This window comes from Manihot esculenta, chromosome 1 (genome assembly GCF_001659605.2).
Source record: "Manihot esculenta cultivar AM560-2 chromosome 1, M.esculenta_v8, whole genome shotgun sequence".
Taxonomy (NCBI): domain Eukaryota; kingdom Viridiplantae; phylum Streptophyta; class Magnoliopsida; order Malpighiales; family Euphorbiaceae; genus Manihot; species Manihot esculenta.
The window spans coordinates 36,362,196-36,383,288 of record NC_035161.2 but is presented as its reverse complement, the minus strand read 5'-3'; the positions used below and the strand labels follow the sequence as shown (position 1 = coordinate 36,383,288).

The window sequence follows — 21,093 nt, the reverse complement described above, 5'->3', positions numbered from 1 at the left end:
CTAAATTGGGCTGGGCTACAATGCCGCCAGCCATGACCCATCATATAATAATAATAATAAAATATATTATTTTATTAAGAAAAATTATATTTTTTCCTTCCCTTAATTAATCAAAATTGATAATTTTTTATTTTTAAAAAATAAATTATTAACTATTATTGATTTTTTTTTAATATATCCAATTAAAAAACAGACTCACAATTATGATATAGATGGAGGCATGATTTGATGTGAATTGGGCACCACAAATAAATTTCAAAGAGAGTCACAATCACATGTGTGAAAGAGTACACTAAATGGGCCCACTAAATGCTTGATTTCAAAATTTCAAAGAAGCTGCTTGCCACGTGATTGACTGTTAAATTGCATGGTAAGCATTTGCCAGTCCTTTTCAAAGGCTCCAATAAATCTTGATTTTTAAGATTATGTTCAATGGTTAGCTTTCACGAAATTTAAGATAAGGTGTCTTAATTTATCAAAAATACTACTACGAGACAAACACAAAAGGGAAAATTTTTGTAGAAAATAATTTATGGGTATGATTTGGATGGTGGGGTAAATGTGAAATTAGGGGAAATTGGATAGGTAGTTCTCAAGACATTTGTATTAAAGCTACCTCCATTATTGAAGCAGCAGCAGCAGCATCATCATCATCAATCAAAGTGTGTGGTAAGAGATTTGATTTGATAAGTGTACTCAGTAAGTCCTGTTGTGGATAATTTGGATTTGGAACTAACTTTGTCTAAATAGCTGCGCCGACATTGAATATATGGAATTATATTAATATGTTTTTTATTTTTATTTGAGAAAAAAAGAAAAATGAGGTATACAGCCTACTGACGTGTACAAACTAACCTTCACTGCTTCAATGATTGGAAGAGAAAATAAATAAATAAATAAATTAAGTTAATGGCTAAGTCGAACAAGTGAAAAAATCTGAGATTATACAGTTAAATTTTTAAGATGCATAAAATAAATCATAAAATTTAAGGATGAAAATTTTATTTTTCTAATGTACTGAAAATTATTAATTTAAATTAATTAATGAAAAATAAATAAATATTTGACTTATCACATGAAGTTTTAACAAAAAAAAAAACAATGTAAACATTTTACTTTTATTTTTATTTTTGTAAAATTTTATTTAAAGAAAAAAAAGGACTCGGGTTCCTCTCCCACTCGCAGAATGATAAAGGAAATACTTGGGCCTCAAGGCCTGAAAGGGAATATATGAATCACATTAGGCCCATAACATTATCCATTTTCTGTGACTCCATTACCAATGTTGAGAACAATGTTCATGATTGTGTCTTTTACTAAAGCGACTTAGCCCATAATAGTAATTTAATTGAAGTATTTTTTATTTATTTAGAAATTAATTATTATTACATTAGAAACAAAGTGTTATTTTTTTTATAGTATAACTCATTTAATTTTATCTGACTAATTCAGTTTTTATCAGATAATTAAAAAATATAAATCAGATAAATGAGCTCAACACTTTTCTACCAGTCAAGTCTTCTTTGGATTCGAAAATGATTTTCAACTTTTTCCCATGCAATGCGTTGTCCCAAGCTTTGCTTTCCATAAAGCTATTAGAATTATTCAGTCCAATAAAATCTCTTTATAGATTCATTTCATTCCTTCAATTTAAAAATATTATTGCAATTGTATATACAATTGCATATTAACCGTTAATCCTATTTCAATTAATAGTTATGATGAAAAGCACTCTCAATTTACTCTCTCCAGAAATCCTAGAGAAAAAAAAAATTCCTCTGAATTTTTTCCTTCTGTTTGAGGAACAAGTCCTCTAGTCTTGTCAAATCTGCGGCTTCTGCCATGTGGCTCGGGTTATGAGTTTTTTCTCTCTCTCTTCAGGTGGGAGGTATATATATGTATTTTGTGGTTTCTATTTTTATTTGTTGGTTTCTTTGCTTTCTCTGGGCTTGCAGAATGAGCTTACAAGTTACATGTTGAGGATTTGTCGATTCTACAAGTTTAGTGGGATGAGGAAGATTGACGAGAGGGTTTGGTTTAGGCGGTGGTCATCTCTAGGGTCGATAGTAGGCGGAGCCGTAACCGATGACCTTAGGAGCTCTCTGGCTACCACTAACTATCTCTCCTTGATCTCTCAATTTTTCATCTACCCTTAACTCTATTCACGAGTTTGGAAGAAAGGCTTGCGTCTCTATTCCTCCTTGGCAAGTAGCACACTTCTTTATTAATAGCTCTTAACGTAAACTTTTGCCCAGTTTATGCTTTTAGTGAAACTCCTTACCTTTGATAAAAAAAAATATCAAGAGCTATGATAAACCATTATAATCAAAGGCTTAATTTCAATGTTTCATGTTCACTGCAAATGATGATATGTTATCACAATGTCCAGCCAAAAATTTGCCAGTTGATATATGATCACAGCAGCAAATGGAATTTAATATTAAAAAGCATGCTTTTGCTACATGAAACGGACAACAATTTATCTAAACAAGAAAAAAGGTTACATTTAATGTTCTTTCAGTGAAATTACATAAATATGAAGTTGGAAAAAAACACGAAAATTACTTGAGAATTCTTATCCAAACTCTATATTTACATAAATATGACTTGCTATTCTTGGGTAGCTACCCTTTGAACATATTTCACGCAGAACTACCAAAAAGGTTCCAGTCATTAACTTTGAAGGTAGAGACAACAAGCTTAAAGACCTCAGCCATCGGCAAAAATCCAGATTGTGCAGCAGGAACTGCCAAACCAGCGCCAACTGTGCTTGCGCTTTCACTCAAAGGACTGCAGCCATACAATAACACCAGAGACAAACGTAAGAGAAATGGACCAAAAGACGAGTATGGCATTTTTTGTCCAAGAAAGAGGAGTATGATCGAATAATGGGCAAAAGTGACAAACGATCTACTCTGTTTTCGTGCAAAGCTAATCAAATATGCAAGAATGAAAAATTTTCATCCATAAGAGGGTGTTCATGCTTAAGTCTCTGGGCCTTGAAAACGTGGCAAACCAGGTTTTGGCTTGCACTATATTGGGTTAATCTACTAACAAAAGAATTAAGGAACTCTTTCTTCCTTGAGCGGTATTCTCACCCGAGTAAAATTTCGTACTTCGGAGTGTTGTAAATGAAGAGCTAATGATGTTTTTTTTGCTTTTGTTGTTGCATAGCTCCTGAACTAATGTCCATTCAGAGATAAATCCATAACCGCTTTTGACCAAATTATTTAACAGGTGACTAGCTAAAATAAAAAGGGCGACTCAGATCTCAGGCTAGAAGCAAAGTTTGGAAGCAGAACACCAGATGTTTTTACATTATGTGTTTTTACATTATTCTAATATCTTCTATTTCAATTTATTAAAAAGGAAAAGAAAAAGAAGTGTTCAAAACTTCAAGTAATTACTCTTGAAGCTGTATAAACTACATCCTAAAGGATATATAGTTTCTTTCACCTTCCAAACCTCAATTCAAATTAGTTCTGAACCAACTTAAATTGACAATGTGAACTTTCCATTCATTGCATAAAATTATGTAATGCTCCAAGGCAGCTTTGATCCTACTATAGCTTTTAGTGTTTTTTTGGGCTAAGGAACTGGCTATTGGAATCCAACACAAGGTCCAAAAACCCAACAAAGGCAGGCACATTTATCTTTTTCCAATTAATCATGCACATTTCGTGGACCATCACTTACTTTATTAAGACCGGTTCATATGCAGTTATTAACACATCTGTAGCAACTGCTTTAAGGCGTAAATTTGCCAAATAAACCTGCAGATATACATCGATAAATTTGTTAGCATTTTTAAAGAATTGAAAAATGCAGAGAAAACGTGTGACAAACTTACCTTTACAACATTTTGTGCTTCTCTTCCTTGTCGTCCCTTAGAAATTGCCTGTGAACAAGTCATAATGAGCGCAAAGAAGAAACAAATTTCCAACAATTGAGGGCAAAAAGAGAGGCAGCCAGAACAAACCCCTTAAGATTTACAAGGCAACATAAGTTTTTCTGTGAACTAAAAAACTTCATATGCTAAAACCACAACCTAGAGAGGCAATGAATAGCAGCCTAAGTTACTCCGACATAATTAACTACCAATTATATCCAATAGCTAAAACCTGCCGATTATAGTTAACTATCAGTTATATCCAATAGTTAAACCGAATAGGCATTAAGACTATCATTCATATAAATTAAACAATGGGTTATGGACCAACCAAATGCTCATCCGAGTTATAGACAATAATACCTAGCAAGGAAAGATGCATATAGCATTAGACATGAGTGACATAAATAACTAGACAATAGCATAAGCAAATAAAACATTATTACAGCACATCAAAGTAAGTTTAAGCAGGAAATTTTAGCATGATTATAAGTTAATTTAGGAAAATAGAACTTTACACCAGTATTTTCATCACATGCAATTGATAGAATACATACCATTTGGCCAACAGCAGTGGTAACAACAGAAGGAATATTCCTGTAATGCAAACCAGGGGCCTCAACTACTCCAGAGTGCTCAATCAACTGAAATATAGTAGCAAAAAGAAAAAGGTCTCAAATTAGAAACACATTTCCCAATAGTCATAAGGAACCTGTCCACCAGCTTGAAACCTCTGCATTCCCCACATACAAGAAGAATGACTAAATGAAGAAGATAATAATTTGCAAGATCAAAGCTAAATCATTACAATTGATTGATAATAATGTATATATATATGACAACCAAACTGATCTACCACATGAACAAGGTAGAAATAACATTATCATAAAAGGTCAAGGTATTTACTGTGCATCCTTCAGCATCTTGTTCAGTAGCAAGATCTTGAAGAAACCAGGTAGCACTTCCATTATCTCCAACATCATGCTTAAAATCTAAAAGCTCAAAGATCAAGCTTTCATCACGTGCAGGATCCACAAATACCTCCTTCACAGCCAGAAAGTAATAATTAAGTATCCAATAACATAAGAAACTACAAATATTAGAAAAATCAAACCATTTAATCAATTGCTAATGCCATTGAATACAACCAAACCTGATGATCAGGAACTTGTCGAACATTGCTTACATCCTACAGATTACGGTGCCCTTTAATCAATTAATAGGTTCCAAGTACTAAAAATCATAATAGAACCCTCAACGGGTCAGACAGCAGAAAAACAAACAAAATTAAGATTAACTAACCTGAAACCTAAGAGGGAAAGTGCTAACGATGGCACCGCCAAACAATGGGCGCTCCGAATAAAAATCTTCCGACATTTAGCAGATAATATAAAAAACAGGAATATCCTCCTTCAAAACTAGAAATATAAAGAATTTCCAAATCAACTCAAGTCCCAAAAAACACGCATACATTTACAGCAACAAAAAAAATGAAGATAAAATACAGAACATGGAACTCTAGACAAAAATTTCTCAATTTAGAATAAAATCAGCCAATTAAGTAATTGGCATGGAAAGAGAAGTACAAGGAGTAGATGAAACATAACAATTGGGGCTACTGGAGTAGACAAACTTATTGTATTTGTTCTTGGCACCCAGAGAAGGAATTCGACAGCTATGTTAGTTCTCCTCTTCATCATCTAGCAAGATAATGAATGAGTAGACATGGTGTTGTTAAACAAATTGTCAATGACCTCTCATTCCTCAACTCCTCACCTAGAATGTGTATAACTATAATACAACTGCCTTTAAAAAAAATGGTTGGCTTTATCATACCATGTAATTTCAAGCATAACATGAGGATATTTTATTTTCTATCAGTGAGTTAATAAACAGTTGGTCAGGCTTTGGTAAAAAAGGCATAACAAATAGAACTTTGGAATGAAATCATTCCAAATGAATTACATAACAGCAATCTCTGCTGGTATTTCCATTTTGAAGCAGGTGTTCACCTCTAAGTCACTTTGCTCATCACAAGCCTCGTGGTCACCAACATCTGGGACATGCCCAGCTCTCTTCATATTCTCTATAAGAATTTTCAATAGCAAATAAATCTCATTCCTCTGTAGGTGTTTCTTATCTTTCACCATGAAAACGTGCACTTGACCCAGTATCTCAATCCAGCTGCAACCAGGCTGCTTAATGACTCTTTGATGCCTCATCAATTTTCTTACTCTCACGGCATCCTTCCATCTGCCAACCTCTGCATACATGTTGGAGAGAAGAACATATGGTCCAGAGTTTGTTGAGTCAATTTCTAATAGCTTCTCTGCAGCATACTCTCCCAAGGTAATGTTGTGATGAACCTTACAAGCAGCAAGCAAAGATCCCCATACAACTGCATCAGGCTGCATAGGCATTGCTTCTACCAAATTTTTGGCTTCACTGAGGCAACAGCTCGACCAAGTAAATCAGCCAGGCATGTATAATGGTCCTTTAGTGGAACCACACCATATTCCTCAGTCATTGCAGAAAAGAAATGTCGACCCTCTTCTACAATCCCTGCATGGCTACAAGCACATAGAGCACCAATCATAGTAACATGGTCTGGTTTCTCTCCACATGCCAACATTTTCCTAAATAATTCAAGAGCCTCTATTCCGCAACCATTTTGTGCATACCCTACTATCATGGCATTCCATGAAACATAATCCCTTTCCACCATATTTTCAAAAATCCGACATCCTTCGTCAACTGATCCACATTTCATGTACATGTCTATGAGAGCATTCCCTATAAAAACATCAGAACCTTCAATGGATTGAAACTGAAATCCATGCTTCAGTACATGAGTGTGTGCCTGTCTTCCAGGCTGTAGATCAGCAAGATTCAAACAGGCATCAATAGGTTACCAAAGGTGTAGTGGGTAGGGCATACACCTTCTCTCTTTAGCAGGCAGAAGAGTCCAAGTGCCTCTTCATTCTCCCCATTTTGAGTATATCCTGCAATGAGGGCATTCCAAGAGATTACATTTCTCTCCATCATATTTGCAAACACTAATCTTGCAGCTTTAACACTTGCTGAGGTTTCAGACACCACATTCCTAAATGGCATTCTATCAAAAACACATCTAGCTTCATTTACCCTACCGCATTTTGCATACATATCAACCAATGCATTACTTAGTATAAGATCATCCCTAAGTTTATCACATTTCACCACACATGCATGAATTTCTAGACCTTGTTTAACTGCTGCCAAGCTTGCACAGGCGCTGATTACACTGGCCAATGTAATCTCATCCAGCTCAAACCCACTGTCCATCATCCTTTCAAAAACTTCCAAAGCTTCCCTAGCTGCACCATTTTGTTCATAACACGTAATCAAGCTATTCCAAGAAACAACATTCCTTTCCCTCATCCCATCAAAAACCCTTTGAGCACAATCCACAAACCCACATTTAGAGTATATGTCAACAAGAGCAGAGCCCATATAAACATCCAATGAGAATTGAGATTTCAACATCAAGCCATGAATTTGGGTACCCAGTTTCAGATCCTTTAACCCTGAACAAGCACAGAGAGCACTACCAAATGTATACTCATTGAGAACAAAACCCTTCTTATGCATCCTAACAAAAAAATCGAAAGCTTCTTCAAATCGATCATGCTGAGCAAAGCCAGCAATGATCAAGTTCCAAGAGCATTGGTCAGGCTCAGGCATTGATGCAAACAACAATGCGCCTTCATTGAGAAGACCAGACTTCATCAACGTGCTCATAATCGAGTTCCAAGTAAAAGTGTTCTTCTATGACATTTTATCGAACAGCTTGCGTGGTTCGTCCAAACAACCGCACTTGCCATAAGCATCAATGAGCTTATTCTGTACATATTCTTCAGAGGCAAAGTGGGTTTTGATAATGCGTGCATGTATGCGACTTGAATCGCCGGCAGAGCGGGATTTGACGCATGAATCCAAGAGTTTTGCAAAGGGTGAGGAGTTGACGAATAAGACGTCACCCACAATTTGTTTAACGATACTATGTCTACTCATTCATTATCTTATTATATTACGAACTACCGTAGCCGTCGAATTCCTTTTGTGGGTGGCCAAGAACAAATCTTTCTAGAATAAGTTTGTCTACTCCAATAGCCCCAACTTTACATTAAGTTTGTATGATGAAATGTAAAAGAAGTAATTGGCATGGAAAGAGAAGTACGAAGAGTAGATGAAACGTAACAATTATATGATTCAATAATGAACATTACCTGAAACAAGCGAGAGTGAGAGAGGGAGTTTTGCAGATACTGTTACTGATGAAGTTTCGATACTTCGCGTTGTGTTTGGGTTCATAGAGAGAAATTGGACGCGTATATATGACGCCACGTACGCTTTAAAAATAAGCTTATTTGATTGACAATTCAAAATACTACAATAAATTATATTTTTTATTTTTTATACAAATATGGACAATAATATAATAGAAGCAATTGAGTTATATAAATAAAAATAAAATAAAAGACAATCAATTAGATTATCCTGATTAACAAATAATAATTTTTATTTGAATTATACGTTGACATTATTTAAATTTATTTCCATGAGTAAAAAATAAAATGTATTATTACATATTGAATAAATAATATACCTCTTCATTATAGTTTGTATAAAAATAAAATAAAAAATGCTTTTAAAATATTTTAACAAATTATATATTTTAATTTATATATATATTAATAATTTTATGAATAAAAATTATAGGTGCGTGGAAACTTTAATGAAGTTACGCTCTATTTTGTGATAAAAAAAAAAAATTTCAATTACACGCACCGTTTTATTAAGTTTATTCTTTTATCTTTTGCATGCCTAAGAAAATTCGTTTTTCTATTTTATTCTTCTTCTTCCTGTGAATAGTATGGTTCATCTTTTTGTATAAATACCAGCTCATCAGATGAATAAAGTTAGTTCATTCTCTTGCTATCTTTTTAGTTTTTCCTCTCAAACCGTTATTTATTCATGGCATCAGAGTTGGTTTTTTTTTTGAAATGTTTTTTTTTTTTGTTTTTACTCTTTTAAAATTTCTAATCCTCTTAATAATCAGATGGAAGTTAGTTCGAGTATAATAAAAAATATAAGGAATCTTTTGAATTTGGTGAATCATCTACAGGTGGATTCAGATCCTATGTCGTTATATAATTTTGATCATTTAAATATGACTTTTTTTCTACTCCTTTAATTGATGCTAATTACTTCACATGAAGTAGATCTATGACTTTAGGCTTAAGAGCTAAAAATAATTTTACTAATGGCATTATTAAGGTGCCTACAGTGGATGAAAAATGGTTGAGAGCTAATAGTATGATAAGTTCATGAATTTTGAATTCTATTTCAAAAGATCTAGTAGAAGCCTTTTTTTATACAAAATTGAATGAGAGATTTGGATAATGTAATGGACCATTTGTGTATCAATTAAAAAGATAAATTAGTAGATTTACTCAAGTTACTATCGCAGTAGTGTCGGGTATTTCACAAAATTGAAGAAGCTATTATTGAATCATATAGTTGTATGTGATTGTTAGGTTTCTAAAATATACTTAGAAAAGGAGAATGATGATAAGTTGATACAGTTGTTGCTTGATATCAATGATTATTTGAACATATAAAGAATCATATTTTAATTTTTATTCTCTGTAAATAAGGCATATTTTAGGGTGTTGAGGATAGAGAAACAAAAAGAGGTCAACATTATTACTGAAGTAATGAAAAATAATGCCTTTGCCATAATGGCGAAGGGACAAACCTTTAGGAGAGAAGGAAACAGGGAGAATGAGGCTGGGTTTAAGAAGAAAGACTACGAAAAAAAAGGAGGACAAATATTGTGGTTTTAGTAAAATCACATGGCATGATAGAGATACATGTTTCAAGATTAATGGATATCCTGATTGATATAAAGAACTTAAGTAAAAAAATAATAATTTTAATGGCAAAAATCAAGTATTTGCAGCTATAAAAAGCAGTGAAGGAACATAAGACACTACAACCATCCATAACGACCGGACAACAAGCATTCAGTAGTCCAACAAGAAATCTCTAGGTACATGAAAGGCAAGATAGTGGAACATGGAAGCATGGATTTCTCAAGGTTTGCATGTAATTCCATTCACTCTATTAATACTTTGCAAATAAGCATGTGGATTGTAGACTAAAGTGTAACGAGTCATATGTATTATTATCTAAATCTATTTGAAAAGCCATTGAAGAGAGATTTCTATCAACCTGTCATGTTGCCCGACGACAAGTTATGCATTTAGGAACTATTTCCTTATCTTTTTTTTTTTAATCAACTATTTCCTTATCTTTTAACTTTGAAAATGCATGATGTGTTGCATATTCCAAGTCTCAAATGTAATTTGCTTTTAGTAAATAAATTGGCCCAATATTCAAATGTAATTGTGCAGTGATCATTGCCTTCTCCAAGACCAATGGAGTAAAACTATACCGATAATAGGAAGATTGTGTATCTCTCATCGCTAGTCTATCATTAATTTTATCGGTAATTATTTTTTTTCAGCGAAAATTATATTCGTTGCAGATAATTTCTTTTATAATGAATTAGCTTTAATAGCAATATTATTTTAACAATAATATTATGAAAAATACAAATTATTTTAACATAAATATAATAAAATATAATAAATCTTACAATAATAAATATAATTTATAAGTTTATCATTAACAATAATCAAATTATTGTATTCATGGATTTAATATGATGATAAGTGCATATAAGTAAATATGAGAGTTTTTATATTTTACTCCTCTGATTCCCGTTTAAAAAAAAAACAATAATCAAATTATTATACATCTAAAATTCATACTTCAAATATTCTCACTAATATATTTAGCATACATTTAATATGAAATTAAAAAAATTAGATTAATAGTTAATGATCAATTTTTTTATAGAGTAATAATTGACCATTGGAAAAAAATTTAGGTTAATATTGAAAATGAGATTAATTAATCTATTATTTTTTTTTTATATTTAGTACAATAAAACGAAAAATAAAAAAAAAGTTTAAAGGTTAAAATTTATTCAGGATATAATTTATTCAGGATATTACATTAAAGGGAGTAACTATTATATATATATTACTCTATTTGTATATAATTCTCTTTCTGTTGGTATTTACATATCGATGTAAAATTATGATAAGAATGGATTTGAATAGATTTTTAAGTAATCTATACTTAAAGTTTGTTACTATCAATTAAGAAGATAATAAGTGATGAATCACACAAAGCATTTAATAAAATATTATTTATTTAAATTTATTATTAATATTTTAATTTATTTTTTAAAAATAAAATTACTGATTATATTAATAAAATTTCATTAAATAAAGAGTGATATTATCCTAAATAAATAATTATGTCTAATATTTTAATTTATTATTTTTTTAAATATAATTTATTATTATTTGACATGTTATCAAGTACTATAATATAATATAATAAAATTTTCCAATGATTATACTAAACTCCAATTTCATGGTTTTTTTTTACATTTGTGTAAATAGTATGATTTTTTTTTCAAGTATAAGTTCATTGATAAAGAAATACTGAAATTCAATATAAATAATACATAAAAATCTTTAGATTTGATATATAAAAGAATCTAATCTAAATACAAACTCTACAAACTCAATAATGATTTAGATTCGACTAGTAGCTCTAAACTTTCTCATAGATGTAGCTGCATCCTTCAAGATCTCTAGCCATCCACTAAAAGAAAAGCATCGTAAACTTTTTTTTCAGCAGTTAAAGACCATGGTAAATAAATTAAAGGGCCAAAAGAGAATAGATTGACGAGGAAGATCTATAGCCACTATAAAAAAAATTAAAAACATATTATTAAATTAGAAAAAAAAGACAATTATTTATTGAATTAAAAGTTTTAATAGATATGAGAATTACCGATTAAGAAAAAGAAAATACTGTTTGTCTATCACTTAAACTATTCAAAATTTAAAATTGTCTACGACCGGATTTTAATCAAAAGAAAAATTTCAATTTAAAAAGATTTTATTTACATGTAAGAAAAAATAACATTATAAAAATAAAATAAAATCTAATGAGTAATAAAAACTATTAAATCTCCAAGAAACTCTTATTTTAACTCCATTAATTTACCAAAAAGAAAAAAAAAAAAAAGATGGAAGAACCGTTTGAAGATGGGAGAGTGAACCCACTCTCCCAACAGTAAAAAGAGAAAGTTCCCTGTCCGAATGAGACTGAAGGAACTAAAAAACCTCTCCCTCTATAACACTGGAGAGAAACGGTATTTTATGTAAATAATATGATTATATTTACAGTTAATTGTATTTATGTATCACGGAATCAATATAGATGTCTTTCCAATCAGTCTCTAATGGATAAAGAATGAGTTCAAATGTTATATAAATAAATAAATATATTACATTAATTTTGCAGGCATTTTATCCGGTGACATCGACCACGCAGAAACGCTTATTTCCAAACAAAAATAATAAATAATAATAATAATAAAAGAGAGAGAAAAAAGAAAAAGAAGAAGAAACAAAAACAAATTCTTAACTTCATCTTCCATCAAACGGCATCCAAAATCAACAGAAAAGGGCCAAATCCATTTCCAACGCCCTCAACCTCAATCACCCATCATTTCTCCTCCTGCACCTGCAAAACATTTTATTTATTTTTTAAAATTTCCTTCTTCTTATTTGCTTCATAATATAAGTCTATGCTCCATGCTTCCTTACCTGATTTGATACTTTTCCTTTCTCTCTTCTTTAATTTTAGTACCTGAAAAACCTCTTGTTCCAAACCCTAATTTCCCTTCCGTACGCCACCCTCCTGCTCAATCTACTGGCACACGGCTTCCTGCTCCGGCTCGTTTCGATTAACTTGTGCTTATCACTTGCCCTTTTCGAGGTTATTCGATAATTACCTTCTGATAATAATTCTCGGGTTTATTAATCGTGTGTTGTGATTTTGAGTGGGAGATCGGGGTGCTAGGTTTTGGATTTGGATCCGACGCGAAAATATGAGTAATCAGAAGAAGAGAAACTTTCAGATAGAGGCGTTTAAGCACCGGGTCGTGGTTGATCCGAAATATGCTGATAAGACCTGGAAAATTTTGGAGCATGCTATTCATGAGATTTATAATCACAACGCTAGTGGCCTTAGTTTTGAAGAGCTTTATAGGTTTGCCTCTTTAATATTGTTCACTTTATTCTGATATTGAGCCCTGCATTTCTTTAGATTTTGCATGTCTGTTTGGGTTCCTTTAGACAACGATGATTTGAAGCTGTCTTCTGTCAGAGAAACGGTTGCGATTAATTACTAACATTTTAAGTATCGGGTGTATAGGTTTCTTATATATATATGGTTGGTGATTATATAGGAGTATTGGGGCTTTGCAGCTTTGGTAGCCTTGATGCATGCTTGATGAAATTTTTTATTAGTAAATCCATTTACTAACTTGAATGGAGTATTTGATTGGAAAAGTGTGTGAGAAATGAAAATTGTAGTTTGTCTATTATGCTTGTACTGAAATCTACAAGAAATTAGCTTAATTAGCAGATGAATAGTAATGAGCAAGTCATTTATGTGGTATAGAGTTTGGAGTACTTGATGATGCAGAGTCATATCTCAATTTTTTTTGGTGGTCCTTAAAATGCTATTTGCTGCAGTAATGAAGAAAAAACTATTTAAAGGTTTCTGCAAACCCAGGCGGTACAGACATTGGTTTTCTTATCTTGCAATCTTGGTAAAAGTATTGAAAAAAAAAAAAGGAAGGATAGTAATAAATGAATGTTTTTATTGTCTCCTTGCTTGTGCCTTGTCATTATATGCAATAGCCAGGAATTCACAATTGAACCCCATTTAAAGTGGCAGATTGAGAGCTCCTTTCTATTAAGGAAAATATCATGTGGAAACAGATTGTAGGTTAGATAGTATTACATCCATTTCTTTTTCCCCTTCATTGTATAAGAATAAATATACAGGAAATTGATTAAAAAGACAATTTCCCAATCCTTTTCTTTTCCACTCCATAGACATGTGATTGTGTTATCTTTGAATTTATTTTTTAAATTAAAATATAGTTGTAGATTTGTTATCAGTTCTAAGTCCTTTTTACCATATGGCATCTACTTTATGCAAGACTGGATGTTATGTAGTTCTTCTGTTTCATGTGTTTTAGTGTGTTCCTGGGGTTACTTGAGTGTATTTTAGTTATTTTCTGACCTGCTATTATTTTTATCTTTTCCCAAAAATCTTTGCCTTGTCTATCCAAAAGCATAGGCAAAGAGAGGGGAAGGGGCAAAAGCACACAGAGTTCAAGGGGTTGTGTGTCTAATGTTACAGTTTTGACATAATTTCAGGAATGCTTATAATATGGTGCTGCACAAATTTGGTGAAAAGTTGTATTCTGGTCTGGTTTCAACTATGACTTCGCATCTTAAAGAAATATCAAAATCTATTGAGGCTTCTCAGGGAGATTCATTTTTGGAGGAGCTGAACCGGAAATGGAATGACCATAACAAAGCATTGCAAATGATTAGGGATATACTGATGTACATGGACAGGACTTATATTCCAAGCACTCATAAAACTCCTGTCCATGAGCTTGGGTTGAACTTGTGGAGGGATAATATCATACACTCCAGCAAAATTCAGACAAGGCTTCTAAATACACTTCTTGAACTAGTTCATAGAGAACGAACTGGTGAAGTTATAGACCGAGGGTTGATGAGGAACATAATCAAGATGCTTATGGACTTAGGTTCATCTGTTTATCAAGAGGACTTTGAGAAGCCATTTCTTGAGGTTTCATCTGAGTTTTATAAAGGTGAATCACAAGAATTCATTGAATGCTGTGATTGTGGTGATTATTTGAAGAAAGCTGAGAAACGTTTGAATGAAGAGATAGAGCGAGTGACACACTACTTGGATTTGAAGAGTGAGGTCAAGATAACTAATGTGGTTGAGAAGGAAATGATTGCTAACCACATGCTGAGACTAGTCCACATGGAGAACTCAGGCCTGGTAAACATGCTTCTTGATGATAAATATGAAGACTTGGGAAGAATGTATAACTTGTTCCGTCGGGTTCCTAATGGTCTTCTAACAATACGAGAAGTGATGACTTCTCACCTTAGGGAGACTGGTAAGCAACTAGTTACTGATCCAGAAAGGTTGAAGGATCCAGTGGAATTTGTTCAGCGCTTGTTGGATGAGAAGGATAAATATGACAGCATCATAAGCTTGGCATTCAACAATGACAAGACATTCCAGAATGCTTTGAATTCCTCTTTTGAATATTTTATTAATTTGAATGCTCGCTCTCCTGAATTCATTTCATTGTTTGTGGATGACAAGCTTAGAAAAGGTCTAAAGGGAGTCAGTGAGGAGGATGTGGAGGTTATTCTTGACAAGGTGATGATGCTGTTCCGTTACTTGCAGGAGAAAGATGTATTTGAGAAGTATTATAAACAGCATTTGGCTAAGCGGCTTTTATCGGGAAAAACCATCTCTGATGATGCAGAAAGAAGTTTGATCGTCAAACTTAAGACCGAATGTGGATATCAATTCACATCAAAGTTAGAAGGCATGTTCACTGACATGAAGACCTCCCAGGATACAATGCAAGGGTTTTATGCAAGCCACCCTGAGCTAGGGGATGGACCTACCCTTGTTGTTCAGGTTTTAACGACAGGATCTTGGCCGACTCAGCCTAGTGTTACTTGCAACTTACCTGCTGAAATGTCATCTCTGTGTGAGAAGTTCAGGTCATATTACCTTGGGACCCATACTGGTCGGAGACTGTCCTGGCAAACCAACATGGGCACAGCGGACATAAAAGCAACATTTGGGAAGGGTCAGAAACATGAGTTGAATGTATCTACATATCAAATGTGTGTTCTTATGCTGTTTAACAGTGCTGATCGGCTTAGCTATAAGGAGATTGAGCAGGCAACAGAGATTCCTGCTTCTGACCTGAAGAGGTGCCTGCAATCCATGGCATGTGTGAAAGGGAAAAATGTACTTCGGAAAGAGCCCATGAGTAAAGACATTGGTGAGGAAGATGCTTTTTTTGTCAATGACAAGTTCACAAGCAAATTCTACAAGGTGAAGATAGGAACTGTAGTTGCACAAAAGGAATCAGAACCTGAAAAGCAGGAGACCAGGCAGAGAGTGGAGGAGGACAGAAAGCCTCAGATTGAAGCAGCAGTAGTTAGGATCATGAAATCAAGGAGGGTTTTGGATCATAACAATATAATTGCTGAGGTCACAAAGCAGTTGCAGTCACGATTTCTGGCCAACCCCACTGAGATTAAGAAACGTATCGAGTCTCTTATTGAACGAGATTTCTTGGAGAGGGATAGTGTTGACAGAAAATTGTATAGGTATCTTGCTTGAAGGGATAACTTAAGCAGGTTACTCTTCTTTCTTCTCGTGGGATGGTTTAAGATTACCAATCTGACTTGTACCTGGGTAAGTGTTCTAGTTCCTCAAGTTTATTGGATTTTAATGAATACCATTTGTTTTGGCTTTCACTATTCTCTGCACTGCTGTGGCTGGTCCAAAATGTTTGGCCACGTTTATGGTGTTTCTTCCTTGTTCATTTCCCTCATTTAGAAGATTGTCAATAATTAGGGGGGACTGCATGGATTATACTATTAGTAGTTCAGGTAGCAGGAAGCCCGTTCATGTATAAATTGGTTCAACTAAATGTTGCGATCAGCAATATTTTATGTCCATCATAATTTATAAATCTTCATGGAAGAGCTAGATAATTTTGAGATTGCATCTTGAGTTCTATATGACCACAAAGAGGCAATGTCTGTGTTTTGACCCCAACCCAGCTACTGGTGTCCATACTTTAGCCAATTTTGAAGCCTTTCTTCTCTGCCCTAGCAGGGTGGTTTTACTTAAATCCTCTGTAAAATTTTGCACGTGTGTAACTTGTATATAGATTTTGTAAAATTATATGCAGTTGGGTTTGTTGAACTTGCCTAGCCAAAGATAGCCTTGGATTGAATCCTTTTAGATTAGAAAATTTTTGGAGCTTATGGACCGATGGTGAAATGGTTTCGTCGTTCAATATGACGAGTATGATATAGCTGTTATTTTCATGCTTGTACATGATTAGGGATGATGAGTTGGAGTTCTTTTTCCCCGTTAAAGGGGTTGGCTATTGTTGGAGATGATAATGGGGCACTACACTCCGACCATGGCAATCGCAATTTCTGAGGTGTGATGATTGCCGATCCATTGACGAGGACATCTCCCTCTAATCTCCTCTTTTGTCCTGTGTCTTTCTTTTTATCCGTCTTTATAGTCTCTTCTATGCCTACCGTATGACTTTTTGTTTTTTGTTTTTGTCGAAGCTACAGGACTTGGAATCCCTAGATATCCTCCGCTTTTCTCTCTCGCATTTTTTTCCTTGGTTTCTTTTGCAAATGATATCATTGATGATGATTGCCAATTTCTGACAAGGAAGCCATAGTTCAATCATCTACATTTCGTACAAAAAATCCGACATTCATCAATCTAAGAGTATAATAATTAGAAGAGTTAAAAAAAAAAACGGTAGCAGCTTACTGAACGGGCTGGTCTGATCGTGTTTGTAGAGTTTCACAGCTCAAGTGAATTTCGGTTGAAACTAATGGCAACTTAAAGCGATTGCAATTCGATTTTATCCACATTGACCCATTTTTTTAACTACAAAATGCTAATATTATATATATTGTAATACATAAATTTATAAGTTTTAAACTTTTAATACATTATTTGATTAATTTTTACCCAAAAAAAATATAAAGGGGGTTAAATAAATTAATATATATTTATTTTTCTAAAACAGGATATTTTTTGTTTGAATAGGTCCACTTGTAATTTGGAGCTAGCTATAGTGCGGTGAAGTTCACACGTTTAATGTTAATGACAAATTTCTAGTTCACAGTGCGCGACAACTTTTCAAGGGATTTAGTAGACAATTTCTAGAGAAGAAGTTGAACACAAAAAAATAAAATAAAATAAAGCGATTAAAAACATGATTTGATTTGTAATAAAATAAAAAAAAAATCAGAGAGAAATAGATTAATTAAACAATGGTGTGTTTGATTTTGCAAGGAGAGATCAAACTTGGAAATTTCATCTAAATTAATTTAAAAAAAAAAAACACATTAAAATTTCGTTTCTCGCAATTTTTACATTTGACTACATTTAAAAGAAGACATTCATTTCATTGTTTTAAAATTAACAATCCATTGTTATTATTGAAAACAATTGTCATGTGTAATTTGTTGTTGAATACAATATGGCTGCTATAATAACAAATAATTATTCTTCATAATACATTCTTTTAACTATTAAATAATTGTGTTTTAACTAAATTAAACACTAAATACTATTTTTAAAATAGAACCTAAAACACAACAGGGAGTGCATGTCCTCTAATTTTATTACTTGATAGTCGCACAATTACATGATTTCAATGTGAAGGACCAACATGGGATATATTAGAGTAAACTAAGTAAAACAGAATGCACAACAAATAATCAAATCATATACATTCCTGTAAATCTCGCATGGAATGCTGACACCTTGACACATTTGCACAGAAAAATTTGAAAAAGCCGAAAATGAGATATTGGAGAAAATTAAACAAAACAAAAAGCAACAACCAACAATAAATTATTTAATTTCCTCCAATCCTCATTTACGATTTAGTCATTATCTATCTCTTTGCAAGGCTTGCAGGTGTGAAGGTTGTAAGATGAGATACTGGAGGAAATTAAAAATAAAGCAAAACAAAATGCTCATTGTTTAACTCCCTCTAATTTTCACATACAACATCTACAATGAAGTCTTGGACTCTTACTCTCCTCTCTTTGCCTTGTCAAAAGTATTTGTTGGAGCTAGAAAGCAAACCACAATCAGGTTTTATAGACAGTTGAAATAGCAGGAAAAGATTGCAGAATTTTCAAGAAAAGCATGATTAGCAATCTCATGGATAGTTACAAGTGTCAGTAGATAAGGACCACAGGAATCAGTGGCAGAGCCAGGCTCTTCCCTTTAGTAGGGTACCGGCTGCACCGCTGCGGCACCACCGGGCTGCGTCGCTGTGGCACCTTTATCCTCTTGAGATTATAGGAAGAAAACTGTTTTTATTTTCTTATCTCTTGTATAGTAAGTTACAGAGTTTATATAGTACATGATATGAACAATTAGACATTTAATTGAGCCCTCAATTATGTCCTAGAATCGTGCTATGCTAAATATAGTAAGATTTGATCACTGATTGATTTACAATCATGGCAGAGGATTTTTTCCAACAACTGATTGATTTACAATCATGGCAGAGGATTTTTTCCAACACTCCCCCTCAAGTTGGTTCATGTGGATCTAACATACCCAACTTGCCCAAAACCTCATGGAATATTCGTCCAGCTACTGCTTTGGTTAGGATGTCCGCCCATTGATCCTCTGATCGAACAAACGGTAAAGATATCAGACCACTGTCCAACTTTTCTTTGATGAAATGTCGGTCTATTTCAACATGTTTTGTTCGATCATGCTGAACTGGATTTTCAGAAATGCTTATTGCCGCCTTGTTGTCACAACGAAGTTCAGCTGCATCCTTTGATGGGAATCCAAGCTCAAACATCAACTTTCTGATCCATAGGAGTTCTGCCAGTCCTTTTGCTATTCCCCTGAATTCTGCTTCAGCACTTGACAGTGCCACCACCTTCTGTTTCTTACTTTTCCGCGTTACCAAATTTCCTCCGACAAAGGTAAAGTATCCTGAAGTAGATCGTCTGTCAGAGAGATCTCCTGCCCAACTTGCGTCCGTATATCCACTGATACTGAAATGACCATTCTTTTTGAACAACATGCCCATCCCAGCTGTTCCTTTCAAATATTGAACGATTCTTAATGCTGCCTCCATATGGTCTTGTTTTGGATCATGCATGAACTGACTTACCAAACTCACAGCATATGCCACGTCTGGTCCTGGTGTGTGATAAATAAATCAGTTTTCCTACCAGTCTCTGGTACCTCCCCCTGTCTGTGGGTCCTTCTTTTGAGTCCTTGCTCAACTCGTGATTGACCATTACCGGAGTATCGACTGGTTTGCAATCTATCATTCCTGTTTCAGTTAACAGATCAAGAATGTACTTTCTCTGTGATATTAGAATTCCCTGGTTTGATCTGAGAACTTCGATTCCAAGAAAATATTTTAGCATCCCCAGGTCTTTCATCTCAAATTCTTGGAATAAGTTGTCCCTCAATTGTTTGATTTCGTCCACATCATCTCCAGTTATAATCATGTCATCCACGTATATAATCAAACACGTGATCTTCCTTCCTTGCCTCTTCAAGAATAGAGTGTGATTGGAGTTACTCTGTCGATATCCATTTTTCTTCATTGCTTGAGTAAATCTCCCAAACCATGCTCTGGGTGACTGTTTCAACCCATACAAGGCTCGCCTCAATCGACACACTTCTCCCCTTCTATACCCACTCATGAACCTTGGTGGAGCATCCATGTATACTTCCTCCTCCAGATCACCATGTAAGAAAGCATTTTTCACATCAAATTGGTGAAGTGGCCAGTCTAGGTTTGCAGCTAGAGAGAATAGGACCCGTATTGTATCAATTTTTGCTACTGGAGAGAACGTTTCAGAATAGTCAACTCCATAAGTCTGAGTATATCCTTTTGCTACAAGTCTAGCTTTATATCTGTCTACCGTTCCGTCTGACTTATACTTTATGGTAAACACCCATTTGCATCCCACTGGTCGTTTTCCCTTGGGTAGCCAGCATTTTTCCCAGGTCTTGTTTTTTCTCCAGGGCATCCATCTCGGTCTCCATCGCCTCAACCCATCTTTTGTCCTTCTGGGCCTCTGTGGCATCCTTTGGTATCCATTCTGAGAAAATGTTTTTCTGTAGGTTGACCAACTAAGGTGATAGTCTTTCTCCTCTGGTAACATTTGCCACAGGGTATCTGGACCTGGCTGCCTCGAATTATGGATCATATCTCATGGGTGGAATTCCTCTATTATTCCGAGGGGGTAGGACATATTGGCCTGTTTTAGAAACCTCAAGGGAAATGGGTTCAGTAGTAAGGTTATTAGAACCAGGGGAAAGTTCAG

General features: G+C 34.0%; 2 protein-coding genes and 1 pseudogene across 3 annotated transcripts; 1 reads left to right on the top strand and 2 right to left on the bottom strand.

Moving 5' to 3' along the window:
• Window positions 1-2,478: 2,478 nt before the first annotated feature.
• On the bottom strand, window positions 2,479-8,272 carry LOC110618945 (ran guanine nucleotide release factor). 2 transcript variants are annotated; one of them, XM_021762214.2, is made up of 8 exons: window positions 8,158-8,272; window positions 5,192-5,307; window positions 5,043-5,078; window positions 4,796-4,933; window positions 4,447-4,533; window positions 3,851-3,898; window positions 3,697-3,773; window positions 2,479-2,790 (listed from the first exon to the last, which is right to left on the bottom strand). In XM_021762214.2, the coding sequence occupies exons 2-8, from the start codon at window positions 5,264-5,266 to the stop codon at window positions 2,643-2,645; spliced, it is 609 nt and encodes a 202-aa protein (XP_021617906.1). In that variant the 5' UTR covers window positions 5,267-5,307; window positions 8,158-8,272; the 3' UTR covers window positions 2,479-2,642. The 2 variants fall into 2 exon arrangements, with proteins under 2 accessions (XP_021617906.1, XP_043816275.1); XM_043960340.1 differs by lacking the exon at window positions 8,158-8,272 and adding an exon at window positions 5,902-6,032.
• On the bottom strand, window positions 5,308-8,151 carry LOC110618938 (annotated as a pseudogene).
• Window positions 8,273-12,477: 4,205 nt separating the features above from the next.
• On the top strand, window positions 12,478-16,488 carry LOC110604441 (cullin-3A). Its single transcript, XM_021742631.2, has 2 exons — window positions 12,478-13,132; window positions 14,314-16,488. Exons 1-2 carry the CDS (start codon window positions 12,972-12,974, stop codon window positions 16,349-16,351), a joined length of 2,199 nt encoding a protein of 732 aa, XP_021598323.1. The 5' UTR covers window positions 12,478-12,971; the 3' UTR covers window positions 16,352-16,488.
• Window positions 16,489-21,093: the final 4,605 nt, after the last annotated feature.

Excerpts from the sequence above, each read along its gene's own strand:
- LOC110618945 (XM_021762214.2), bottom strand. The coding sequence starts at position 5,266 with ATGTCGGAAGATTTTTATTCGGAGCGCCCATTGTTTGGCGGTGCCATC. Across the intron at positions 5,079-5,191 it reads CTTTCCCTCTTAGGTTTCAG|GATGTAAGCAATGTTCGACA; the intron begins GTTAGTTAATCT and ends CGTAATCTGTAG. Across the intron at positions 3,899-4,446 it reads CCACTGCTGTTGGCCAAATG|GCAATTTCTAAGGGACGACA; the intron begins GTATGTATTCTA and ends ACTTGTTCACAG.
- LOC110604441 (XM_021742631.2), top strand. The coding sequence starts at position 12,972 with ATGAGTAATCAGAAGAAGAGAAACTTTCAGATAGAGGCGTTTAAGCAC. Across the intron at positions 13,133-14,313 it reads AGTTTTGAAGAGCTTTATAG|GAATGCTTATAATATGGTGC; the intron begins GTTTGCCTCTTT and ends ACATAATTTCAG.